This window comes from Bidens hawaiensis, unplaced genomic scaffold (genome assembly GCF_021521415.1).
Source record: "Bidens hawaiensis isolate Kalapana, Puna unplaced genomic scaffold, B.hawaiensis_p1.1 tig00002414_1, whole genome shotgun sequence".
Classification (NCBI taxonomy): Eukaryota; Viridiplantae; Streptophyta; class Magnoliopsida; order Asterales; family Asteraceae; genus Bidens; species Bidens hawaiensis.
The window spans coordinates 1,326,895-1,340,372 of NW_027491131.1; the positions used below are offsets into that span (position 1 = coordinate 1,326,895).

At 45.8% G+C, this 13,478-nt stretch overlaps 1 protein-coding gene across 1 annotated transcript; it reads right to left on the minus strand.

Moving 5' to 3' along the window:
- Positions 1-11,730: 11,730 nt before the first annotated feature.
- Positions 11,731-12,525, minus strand: LOC143619141 (uncharacterized). Its single transcript, XM_077091147.1, has 2 exons — positions 12,228-12,525; positions 11,731-12,143 (listed from the first exon to the last, which is right to left on the minus strand). The coding sequence occupies exons 1-2, from the start codon at positions 12,523-12,525 to the stop codon at positions 11,731-11,733; spliced, it is 711 nt and encodes a 236-aa protein (XP_076947262.1).
- Between the last annotated feature and the right edge of the window lie 953 nt (positions 12,526-13,478).

Genomic DNA, 13,478 nt, shown 5'->3' on the forward strand with positions numbered 1-13,478 from the left:
GGGCAGATGTCACAGTCTCCCCTACTTTAAGAAATTTCGTCCCGAAATTTATCTCGAAGTAGGTTGCGCAGAGAACAGGTGCGGGTACTTGATCTTCATTTGATCTTCCCTTTCCCATGTAAACTCGGCTCCGCGCTTGGACTCCCAACGAATTTTCACGATAGGGATACGACTGCGCTTGGTTTGCTTTACCTCGCGATCCATAATCTCAACAGGCTTCTCAACAAAATGCATAGTTTCATCGACTTGAACTTCATCAAGTGGAATGTGAAGGTTCTCGTCAGCTAAACACTTCTTGAGATTGGATACATGGAACGTTGGATGCACATTACTGAGCGCGGGCGGCAGGTCTAGTCTGTAGGCAACTTTTCCTACGCGCGCGAGAATCTTGAATGGTCCAACATATCGAGGAGCAAGCTTACCCTTCTTCCCAAAGCGGACAACACCTTTCCAAGGCGACACTTTGAGGAGAACAAGATCACCAACTTGAAATTCGAGAGGCTTTCGCCTACGATCTGCGTAACTCTTCTGTCGGCTTCGGGCAGTCAGCAGATGATCACGGATCTTGGCGATTTTATCGGTTGTCTCTTGAACAAGTTCGGGTCCTGTGATTTGAGTTTCACCCACTTCGCTCCAACAGATCGGGGAGCGGCACTTACGACCGTAAAGTGCTTCAAATGGGGCCATACCGATACTGGAATGATAGCTGTTATTATAAGAGAACTCGATCAAAGGCAGGTGTGAATCCCAATTACCTCCAAAATCAAGAACACAAGATCGAAGCATATCCTCAAGAGTTTGAATAGTTCGCTCAGACTGACCGTCAGTCTGAGGATGATATGCCGTACTCATGTCCAAGCGAGTTCCTAGCGCAGATTGGAGAGATTTCCAAAAGCGAGATATAAAACGGCCATCGCGATCGGATATGATGCTCAAAGGAGTACCATGGCGGCAGACAATTTCCTTGACATAAAGCTGCGCGAGCTGCTCAACACGGTAGTTTTCACGAATGGGCAGAAAGTGAGCAGACTTAGTCAATCGATCCACTATTACCCAAATGCTATCATGTTTGCTTGCTGTCAAAGGTAACTTGGTAATAAAGTCCATCGCTACACATTCCCATTTCCACGTAGGAATTTCTGGTTGTTCGAGCAAACCAGACGGGCGTTGGTGTTCAGCTTTTACTTTAGAACAAGTCAGGCATTTAGCTACGAACACAGCAATATCCTTCTTCATACCGGGCCACCAATAAGTAATGCGCAAATCCTTGTACATCTTATCAGCGCCAGGATGAATAGAATACCGAGATTTATGCGCTTCACACAGGATATCAGCGCGAAGATTCTCATTAAAGGGAATCCAGATGCGATTAAGATAGCAGAGAATTCCACTCAGATTAGAAACAAAATGCGCTTCCGCGCCACACGCTAACTCGGCGCGAAGGTTACCATTACTGATGGATGCGCGCTGCGCGTCACGAATGCGCGATTCAAGGTTGCTTTGAATTGGCGCAAAGTGAAGCTGGGTGCGCGGCAAGATACAGTTAAGCTGGCTGGGTTTACGGCTGAGCGCATCGGCTACCACATTAGCCTTACCAGGATGATACCGGATCTCACAATCGTAATCGCTGATGAGTTCGTTCCATCGGCGTTGCCTCATGTTAAGTTCCTTCTGATCAAAGATATGCTGAAGGCTTTTATGGTCGGTGTAGAGGATACACTTAGTACCATAAAGGTAGTGTCTCCAGATCTTCAAGGCAAAAACAACTGCACCAAGTTCGAGATCGTGGGTTGTATAATTCTTTTCATGAATCCTAAGTTGCCTTGATGCGTAAGCGATAACCTTGCCTCGTTGCATAAGAACACAACCGAGACCTTGGTTGGAGGCATCGCAGTACACGACAAAATCATCATTACCCTCAGGTAGCGCAAGAACAGGAGCTTCACACAACAAACGCTTGAGCGTCAGAAAGGCTTCTTCTTGCTTCGAGCCCCAAATATACGGCTTACCTTTGTGCGTCAGAGCTGTTAAAGGCAAAGCGATCTTCGAGAAGTTCGAAATGAAGCGCCGGTAATAACCAGCTAAGCCTAGAAAAGAACGGATCTCAGAAGGAGAGGATGGCGTAATCCAGTTCTTGATTGCTTCAATCTTGGATGGGTCGACATGAATACCCATCTTGTTTACAACATGACCAAGAAACTGTACTTCATCAGACCAAAATTCACACTTTGAAAGCTTAGCATAGAGCTGCTCGGTTCGAAGCTTCTGCAACACTAACCGAAGATGTTGCTCATGCTCGGCCTTGGTCTTAGAATACACCAGAACATCATCGATAAACACAATCACGAATTTATCCAAGAAAGGCCTAAACACCCGATTCATTAGATCCATGAAAACGGCGGGTGCGTTGGTCAAACCGAAGGACATGACCAAGAATTCAAAATGGCCATAACGAGTTCGAAAAGCAGTCTTCGGAACATCTTCATCGCGGATGCGCAACTGGTGATAGCCAGAGCGGAGATCAATCTTCGAGAAACAAGAGGCACCTTGGAGTTGATCAAAGAGGTCGTCAATGCGCGGTAAGGGATACCGGTTCTTAATGGTGAGTTTGTTCAACTCGCGGTAATCAATACACATGCGAAACGATCCATCTTTCTTTTTAACGAACAACACCGGAGCACCCCAGGGCGAAGAGCTAGGGCGAATAAATCCTTTAGCAGTCAACTCTTGAAGTTGGCTGGCCAATTCTTGCATCTCAGCGGGTGCAAGACGATAAGGAGATTTAGCCACGGGGGAAGCACCAGGGACAAGATCAATACGAAACTCGACTTCACGAGCGGGAGGGATACCAGGAAGATCATCAGGAAAAACTTCAGGGAAATCACGCACGACAGGGATATCGCGAAGCTTCTTTTCTTCAGCAGGTTTAACCACATGGGCTAGAAATGCAACACACTTCTTCCGCATGAGTCTTTGGGCTTCGGCGCAAGACATAAGCTTAAGACCACTGGAGGGTTTTTCGCCGTAGATGTGAAGATCACCATTCTCTCGAGGTATGCGAATCAATTTCTTGGCGCAAATAACTTCGGCGCGATTCTTCGAAAGCCAGTCCATACCAATAATAACATCAAAGCTTCCAAGAGGCATGGGGATGAGGTCGATTAGAAAATCGTTTTCGTTAAGGTTAAGCGTGCAATCTTTAATCACCGAGTTAATTAAAATAGTTTCACCGTTAGCCAATTCAACTGAAAAATTCTCTTTTAAATCGCTGCGCGGTCGCGCAAGCTTCTGCTCGAAGGCGCGAGAGATAAAACTTCGATCGGCGCCAGTATCAAAAAGTATAGAAGCATAAAATCCGTTAAGCAAAAATGTACCATTAACTACGTCATTATTCGCTTGCGCTTGGTGCGCGGTTATGTTAAAAGCTCGTCCACGCGTCACTTGGTTCGAAATCTGGTTCACCGGATTCGCTTGTGTAATCTGAACTTGTAGTCTCGGGCACGCGTTCCGGAAATGACTGGGATCACCGCAGTTAAAGCACGATCTGGGTCGTGGGTTTTGGTAGATTGATTGTGGGTTCTGCGGGTAGACTGGTGGTGTTGGCGCAATTGGATTGGCGAGAGGGACTCTACAGTTTTCTACAAGGTGACCAGTGCGGCCACATCGGGTACAAAGTCGACACGGGGTCTGGGTTGGGTGGTGAAATCTACAGGTTGGGCAAAAGGGATGGTTTCCTGTGTAAGGTTTCTTAGTTGGCGGGGCAGGGAGTGCTGGATTGGTTAAGGCATAGTTATGGACTGCAGGAGGTGCTGGGTAGGTTGACAGTGGGTTAGGCGTGTAAACTGGGGGTTGGTAAACGGGTTGCTGGACAATGGGCGGGTTGGTAAGCGCATAGGCCTTGCGCCTGCGCTTGAGGTTGTTACGGTTTGAGGGTTCTGGTTTGGTTTCTGCGGGTTCAGGGACAGTTTTGGTGGTTTTGGTCTTCTCAGTTCCCCGCAGGAACAGGGTTCCTGCTCTGACATGGTTGTCGCTAAGCACAGCGGCCAACTCGATGGCGTCAGAGAGGGTAACTGGGTTTCTGGCCCATACAGAATCTTGAATTTCCATGGGGAGACCCCCAAGGAATTTCTCGATTGCTCGGCGTGAAGGGGTAACAAGGTGAGGGACAAGCAAACTTAGTTCGTGGAAGCGCGTCGCGTACTCGCGCGCTTCACCGCTGTACTGCTTCAAGTTCCAGAATTCTTCCTCCAGGCGCTTAACTTCGTTGGGAGGGCAGAATTCTCGCGTAAGAATTTCCTTGAATTCCTCCCATGTCATGCTAGAAGCAGCCTCTGCGCCACGCGCATGAGCTACTCCATTCCACCATGTAAGCGCTCTGGATTCCAGGACACTGGAAGCATATAGGGTTCGTCTTTCTGAGGGGCATTGGGTGTGAAGGAAAGTGTTTTCTATCTTCTCGAGCCACTGGAGCATCACGGTGGCTCCTTCAAGACCTGTGAACTTTGGAGGGTTACCCGCGTTAAAGGACTTAATGTTATAACTCGAGGTGTTGGTATTGTTTTGGCTCAAAGCTTGGGCTATTGCGGCGGCCATTTCCTGGGAACGTTGCTGTCTACGCATGCGCGAGGCTTCTCTTCTCTGAAATCGGCGAGATAGCGGAGGCATTCTATAAAAATTTTAATTTTAGTTAATATCTTGGCTTTTATCGCAAAGTTTTAATCTTATAAAGCTTGGTTTCACGGAGTTAGATGCTATCAAAAGTTAAAGTAAAATAAATGACCCAAAATGCAGACTTAATAAAGGTAACAAATTCGAATCAGAAATCGACAATTCATGTATCACCATGACTTTCCGAATTCCCAATTTAAAATATACGAGTAAACGAGTATTGGAGATTGACGATTCATGTATCACCATGACTTTCCAATCTTCAATATAAAATATACAAGAAAATGAGTATTGGAGGTTGACAATTCATGTATCACCATGACTTTTCAAGTCTCCAACCTCAGAACATAATCGTAAATGGAAATTGAAAATCAACTATTCATGTATCACCATGACTTTTCGGATTTTCAAATCCCACAAACGAATATGTAAGTAAAATCAATAAAAATCGAAATTCAACCAAAATCGAAATATCGCGAAATAAAACATAAAATCATATACTGCGCGAGTGCGAGCATATTCATAAATAACGAGTAATTAACAATAAGCGCGCAAACATGAGATTTCTCTCATGCGCGAGAAGGGACTCTTAGGTATTCTAGGCCGTTACGTCTAACCACCTATCCTAAAGTCAACGAGCTCTGATACCAATCTGTAACACCCCGACCAAAGGCGGATTATACATCGGGGCGCCACATATTGTTTCATTACTCGTGACACTATTTGGTGTCAATATTTAATAAATATATTCATTCACGCAAGCGCAACGTATACATAAGATATAAATAAACCAACTTAAATCAATATATTATAAATCAAAATATTCGAACAGCAAAAACTTGTCTTGATACATTTTAATCTAGGTCCAAAATAAAGAACTTCCTACGTGTCCTTAAGCTCCCAAAACGGCTACAGCAAACCTGAACATGTGTTAAAATAAACGTCAAACACTTTCGTGTTGGTGAGAAATCAAGTTTAATACAATACATAGATAACAATAAATCTGCGCGCAACATGTGTATGTCTGGTTTTCAACAAGGGTGTAATCTGATCGGGACCAACTCTAAGAGACAAGACTGCCAGTGCTCACAATTGAGCTCACAAACAAGACTAACTGTGCATGTGTATACAAAAGAGAAAATCATAAACGAATGTTCTCCCGTGTTCATCTAATGGTACCATGAAAACTGCGGAATAGACCGTCCATACGGTTAATGATCCACACATACAAATAAACAGCCAAGTTTACGTCCTCAACACATGGGATACTGCGCGACTAAAGTTCATAAACAGTTTAAGACTCAAGTTTTGTATGAACACATGAACATCCCAAAGCATTTAAAATAAAAGGGATTAGATACGAGATAACTCACTTGATAAACGATGCGGTGTAAGATAAAGCAAGAACCAACTTTAAACAAGCACAAGTTATCCTATAAATAAGATTATTGTTTTAATGATCTGTTTTAAGTCTTGATTATAAGTTAGCATAATTAATAAGTAAATTATTATATATAATATATATATATATTACCGGAAAAGCAGGGAAGAACAAGGAGGAAGACGGAGGCAAGAGAGGAGACGGCAGGAGGACAACGGCAGAGAGCAAAAAGGGAGGAAGAGATAATAAGAGAGATTAAGTGTTTGTGTGTGATGTGTTATGAAAATATTATTATTATTTATAGGAAAACCCTAGGAGACATAAACCCTAGAAAAAGGGGAAAAGATTTCAAAAAGTAAAAGAAAAGATATCAACGGTAAAAAGTTCTGAAAAGTAAAGATATCAAAAGATATGGCAGCTGCAGGGGGCAAGATAAAGCTGACAGGGAACAGTAAAAAGCATGGGCGGATCAGATAAAGGTACTGGTCAAGCATGGCAAAAGCAGATCTCAAAAGATAATGTCAGTCACTTTATCTACCAACCAATGGGGTTGGTACGCATGCAGCGCCGAAAGTAACTATTCAGACATTAGATAGGTTAGGTCAACAGCACAGAAGATAAGACAACACAAAGCATACAGGCTGGAATAAACAGAAGATACAAGGGTTAAGCGCGGGAAGGCTGAGTGCGCGAGCGCGAAGGCTGGCACAACAATCCTTAGCGCACTGCGGGAAGAATCACAAATCCTTCGCGTGCTGCGTGAAGAACAAGAATTCTAAGCGCATCGCGGGAAGAACATACATTCTTAGCGCATTGCGGGAAGAACATACATTCTTAGCGCGCTGCGAGAAGAGTTCTCTCCACGCATCGCAGGAACAAGATGTCTTCACGCAGGCTTCCATGTAAGGAGTCTGGCGCGTGGAGCTGCAGACATCCTTAAGCGGGAGGAACCAAAGGACAAGCAAAGAGTTAGAAGAAAAAGAGGAAACAAGGCTTAAGGGCGGGACAGCGACAAGAGGGAACAGAAGGCGGAAAGAGAGAAGAGGGATGGGACGGCGGAAAGAAAGAGAGAGAGAGGCGGGAAGGAAAATATATATATATTATTATTAAAAGTAAAATATAAGTATAAATAAATATTAAATCATAAAAGAAAGAGATCGGGTCAGAGAAACGGGTACCTGGGTCGGGTCGGATCGGGCAGATGTCACAGTTGTGTCTCCCAAGGATAAAACTGAGACTCCCCCAGTTTCCACGGGTGAAAAGGGGGAATCCTCCAATCCTTTATCTCAGGATCAGGGGGATTCTCTTTTTCGTCCTTCATGGAATCTTGGCCCGGACGCGCTCTTTACTGATCCGTGTGTGTGTCAAGAATTATTTGAACATTGCCTCCCACCCTCTGAGTGTAACAGGATACACACCCAAACGCAGGCTAGTTTGGCGCAATTACTTAGCTATCATTTGGCTAATGTGTTGTTAACTAGTCGTGAGGTATTCAAGGGTTGGGTGGTTGGGCAAACCGACTTTGAACGCGCCGTTCAACGCATGGTCGAAGCTGAAGCGGCGAGGGATGCTGCCCAGGCGGAGGCTAGGAAGAAAGAACCTGCTCTCGTGACTATTCAGGAGGAGAATAAATGTTTGAAGGAGCGGGTAGCCGCTCAGGTCGAGTTTATCCCCGCCCGGGATGAGGAGGTCCGGAGGCTTGTGTCCAAGGTCCAGGAGAAGGACGACCGCCATGCCTCTGTTACTGAAGAGAAGGCGAGTCTGGAGAAGGCCTTCACTGATGCCTCAGATGAACGGCACTGGCTTCTTAAATTTGGCATCCCCAAGGTAGATACTTCGATTATCTATTTGTCTTATGAGAATATCATGCCGACTCTTTCTTGGCCCAGATTGTCAGGCTCATCAAGGAAGGGCCTGAGCTTGGGGATTGCTTAGCTGATTTGCTGGTCAGCTCGTCGTGGGTGGGTCGCCAAGCTGGTTTCTAGGAGGGGTACACCATGTCTCACGAGGGACGTCCTACAGAGTTTGAGCTTCAAAGCTAGGATTGTCAAAAGGAATATGACGGGCGGATTGATTCTTTTGATAATCTTTCCTTTGACATCCTGAAGTACATAGACGAGAACCATCGCGAGCCCACTGCTGTTGGTGAGCTGCGCCTTCATGTGAATAAGCTGCTCGCGGAGGCTGAGGACAAGGAGGGCCCCCCGCGACGAATAGAATGATAGTGTAGATTTATCAATGTATGACGTGTCTTTTTCTTGTTCTTTTTTGTAACTTGCATTTCGATAATGTATGACGTGTCAGCCAAAGCATTTAGTTTGTCCAGTTACTGTAGAACTAGTAGTTCGCCGATTATATTTGAGGTTTGACAGATGTGACAGGTCTGCACTGCGCTGAAAAAGGTCTGACAGCTGGCTCATGCCGTATCTTGGGATTTTAAATTTTCGACTTTTGGTTTTCCAGCCCGACGTGTCACAATCTAATTGGTAGATAGTTGCATTGCAGTATTTCACACATTAAATGCTGCCACTATATATATCCGTCGATCATTCTTCGTCTTCCTTATTTTGTGTTGAAAAGCTGAATTAATCGTTGCTGGAATTTCCTGAAGTAATTGTCTCTTCTCCTTTAAGAAATTTCTTTTATCTGATTTCGTAGCAACCATAGCTCGTTGTAACCAATATTTGGCAGATTATATGGCGTCGACGAAACCTGATTATCAAACCATTGACTCTGTCACCATTGATTGGGACGTCAAAGGGTTTCAAGACGTCATCAATGCTTATGGTATAGCTCCAGAATGGGAACCGGAATTTCCAGCTCCTGGTTCGACGACGAGCCGACCTCCGGTGGGGAAGATGGCTGTGTTTGCCGAGTTCTTCGGCTCCGGGAATCTTCGATTTCCGGTTACCCGGTTTCTGGGTAAGTTGATAACTGGGAATATGATTCATATTTCCCAGCTTCATGCATCGGCGATGATGCGCATGCGCCATTTTGAATTTTGTTGCCGGGCGCATGGCATCGTGCCTACCATTCACAAGTTCGGCGTGTTCTACCGTTTGCATGGTAGGGGTGGCCGGTATGTTTGCCTTCCGACTGATCAGAAGGCAATTGCTATGGACACACCTCTCCTGGACTCGCATTGGGCCAGGAAATTCTTTTGGATTCAGGAGGACGTGATCCCGTCTTCCATGTACTGGCATTCGGTGGACCAGCCATTGCTTGCCCTTCTGTTCGTTGATCGTCCGGAAAGGCATGGGTGGTACCAACAATTGATCCATACCCCTACTCCCATGCACCTCATCTCCGAGTCTGCCCTTGTGAAGGCTGGGATGAGCCACCCGTGGCCTTATCCGGACGATGTGCCATACTTCTGGAAGCCAGATGGATGTAAGTAAATTCGTAATATTTTCTAAGCTTATCCCGGTTTCTGACCTTGGTTTATTGTGCAGCGGAAGGTCTTCTACTGTCTGTTTTTCTTGTGGGTGTGCCTGGGGTTATGCACCTTGCTGCCCGCGATAGGAAGGAACTTTCTATCCTTGACAAGACCAATGATAGTTTTTTATTTTCTCAACAAACCCTACAGGAACCTGTGGTTTCTGAGGGCTTGTTTGCGACAGGTAATTTGCCCTTGATAAGACTGGGGATAGTTTCTTGTGTCTTCTCGTCGGTTGACGAATGTGTTTGTGATGTAGCTTTTGGTCGCAAGAGGAAGGAATCGTCTTCCAGTGACGTTCCGCTGGTGGTGGCTGGTGGAGAACCGGGAATGGGCCCTTCTTCGCCTCCCTCTTCTTTGAAAGCGAAGAGGAAACGCCTTCATGACCGTGTTGCAGTCCGTATGTAGGGTGTTTCAGGTATCTTTCGATGAATTGAATGAAGTTTGTGTTTAGCTGCTTAACTGTATAATTTGTTTATATGCAGACAATGTTATCCTTCTGGACAGTCCACCTGCCAAGGATGACCCTAACAAGTCATCTACTGCTGATAAAGGGAAGTCCAAGTAGGATTCTGCTTCCCCTGTTGTCTGGAGGTTGTCTTCTACGGGATCGCCACCCTTGCCTCCGCCCATTGCTCGTGATACTGAAGAATCGACTGGGCGGATCTCAGTGCCTCTCCCGCCTCATCCTTCCACGGATAAAGAGGAGGGGGGTCATACTTTGCAGGGGGTTGTCTCCCGGCACGTTCCTGAGTGGAATCTGACTACCTCCTCCCGATTCTCTGACGGGGAGGTTTTATTTTAATTTCCTACACGAGGGAGTGCCCCCTACGGAACGTGAGTACCAGCGGAACCGGTCCCGGGTATTTGTTGGCAATTCATATATATATCATCTAGCCAACCTGGTTTCCACAACCCAAGAGATATACCAGGATTGGAACTACATGGGGCGAAATTGGGGTTCTTAGGAGAACCTGTTGGAGGAGCTCCGGGCAGAAAGGGAAAAATATCGTCTCGCGGCTAACACCGAAAGGTGGAAGTTGAGAGATTCTAAACGGGCTCTCCAGCAGGTTAGGCAGCAGCAAGCTGCTGCTGTTAAGGAGTTGGAGGAGGCGTGTCGGCGACAGAATGCTAGATTTGAGACCGCACGCGCTCTAACCCGTGCCCGTGAGGCTGAGCTTGTTAAGGAAGAGGAAGCCAAGCAAGATGTTGAAGCTCGCCTTGCAACTCAGGAAGAGACTCTTAGTGCTCTTTGTGCTCCTGCTGCTGAAAAGGATCAATTAATTGAAGATCTGATCAAGGAAAACACCAAGTACATCGGTGAGCAGGGCGTTCTGAAGTTAAGTGCTGAGGGAGCTTCTTCAGACTGTGCTTAGTTGATGCGGGAAGGTTTTCCCAAGGTATGGGTTCCCCTGTCTTTATCATAACTTGTAAATTTGTTTTGCTGATTCTTGAATCATTTTCGTAGGTTATCTCCCGTATTCACAAAGGAGATGAGTTAGGAAACTGCCTTGCTGACCTTCTATGTGCATCAAGTGATTCGGGGCTTAAGGCAGGCTTCCAGAAGGGGATAACCTTTGCTCGGGAGGGGCGTCCTTCGGAGGAGTTTGACCTTCAAGTGGATGTGGATGGGAAGTATGATTTGCAAATGGATGCTTTTGACCAACTGCATTTTCCCATCCAGGATGCTATCCAAAGCTTTGCTGAGGCGGCGGATGGCGTTCGCCAGCTCCGCGACTATCTTCGTGAAGAATAATTTTGTTGTATATATTATTTTTCTATTGTTCCTGTAATCCCTTTTTTGAATGTATATATGGCATTAAATTTATATTTTGTCTTGTATGAGTACAATATAAATGTGTGTGAGCTAAATTCGTCATGTATCCAAAATATAGGATTAGGATAAGTATTGGCACGCAGGCCTATCCGTACATGAACTAATATTCTAAGAAATTTTTAATTGGGTAATTGTGCAACTATATTCGTATTAGCATCATTTCAAATAACGAAATTTGGTACGCAGACCGAAATAACAGGCACGCAGGCCAGTAAGGGGGCGCGCATGCCTGAAATAAAAATTCAAACTTCTAAATATAACACACCTTCGCAGTTGTGCGACGTTCCAAGTCTTGGGAATATGAGTACCATCCAATTTTTTCAGCTTGTATGCACCCTTTCCTAGTATTTAGACAATTTCGTATGGGCCTTCCCAAGTCGGTGCTAATTTTCCTGGCAATTCGGCATTTTATGCTTCGTTGTTGCGAAAGACATAGTCCCCTTTGTGGAATTCGCAGATTTTCACCTGCGTATCGTAATATCTTTGAAGTTGGTTCTTGTATTTGCTTTCGCGTATGGCCGCCAACTCACGTCTTTCTTCCAGGAGGTCCAGGTTCATTCTAAGTTCTTTCTCACTGTCTTCTATCATGAGGGTTCTTGCGGATGGGAGCCCAATCTCGGCCGGAATCATTGCTTCTATGCCATAAATCAAGCTGAATGGTGTCTCTGAGTTGCTTATCTTTTTACTGGTGCAATGTGCCCATAACACATGGGGTAATTCGTCGACCCACCCCGTTCGTTTGGTTCCCAATCTGGCCTTGATGCCCTCTTTGATGCTACGATTAGCTCGCTCGACCTGCCCGTTGGCTTGCGGATGGGCAACTGATGTGAATAGTTGTTTTATTTTTACTCAGATAACCATTCCTGGAGGCCGCTGTCTGTGAATTGCGTACCGTTATCGCTGACTAGCGTCTGGGGGAGGCCGAAACGAGAGATAATATATTCCCATAGGAATTTCTTCACATTCGTCGCTGTAATGTGGGCCAATGGTTTGGCCTCCACCCACTTTTTGAAATAGTCTATGGCGACTAACAAGAACTTCACACACACGGGGGCCTCGGGGAATGGTCCCATGATGTCTATGGCCCACTTCTTGGAAAGGCCATGCTGCAGTGACTGGGACTAAGTCATTCTGAGGACGCAACGTCCGGGGCGCGTGTCTTTGGCAGGAATCACATTTCTGGATTTCTTTGAGGGCGTCCATGTGCATACCCGGCCAATAATATCCTGCGTTCATTATTTTTGCTACCACCATCCTTGGTCCTGTGTGTAACCCGCAGATGCCTTAGTGGATTTCTCGGATCACATAATTGGCATCATCGGCATCTACACACCTGAGTAGCAGACCGAGGAAGGACTTGCCGAAGAGGACGTCACCGTGAAGTTAATAGCATAACGCCTTGTGGCGGGCCTTTCTTGCTTCTATTTTGTCTTCCGATAGGGTGCCGGATGACAAGTACTCAATCAGGGGTGTCATCCACGAGACTGTGCCAGTCTGGATGACCATTACTTAATGTTGAGGTACGGATGGTCTATCCAAGATCTCGATCCTCACATCTCTGCCCATATGTTCAAAACTGGTGGATACCAACTTGCTTAAAGCGTCCGCGGGTCGATGTTCACTTCTTTTAATGTGGACTACTTTGCATGAAGTGAACTGTTTCATGAGGTCCTTGGCCTGGGACAGGTATGAAGCCATAACATCATTTTTCTTCATAGGTCCCCGATACCTGCCATGCAATGAGCATGGAATCGACCCGGGCTTCTAGGAACTTCACACCTAGCTTTCTCGCGATCCGCAGCCCGGCCAAGAATGTCTCGTATTCTGCTTCATTATTTGTACTTTTAAAGTTTAGCTTAATGGCATAAGTAAATTCTTGGCCGTCTGGGTTGATCAACTTTATTGTCGCGCCTGATCCCTCTCCGCTTGATGCTCCGTCCGTAAATAGAGTCCATTGTTGACTTTCGTCTGGAGGGGTTGGGGGTTGCTGCTCGAACAAGCATTCTTGGGCTTTTCCGGTTGGTAGTTCTGTGACGAAGTATGCCAAGACCTGACCTTTGATTACGGGTCTAGGTTTATACTCAATTGAGTGTTCACCTAGCTCAAATGCCCATTTGGCAAGTCGTCCGGACAACTCGAATTTACTCAGTACGTTC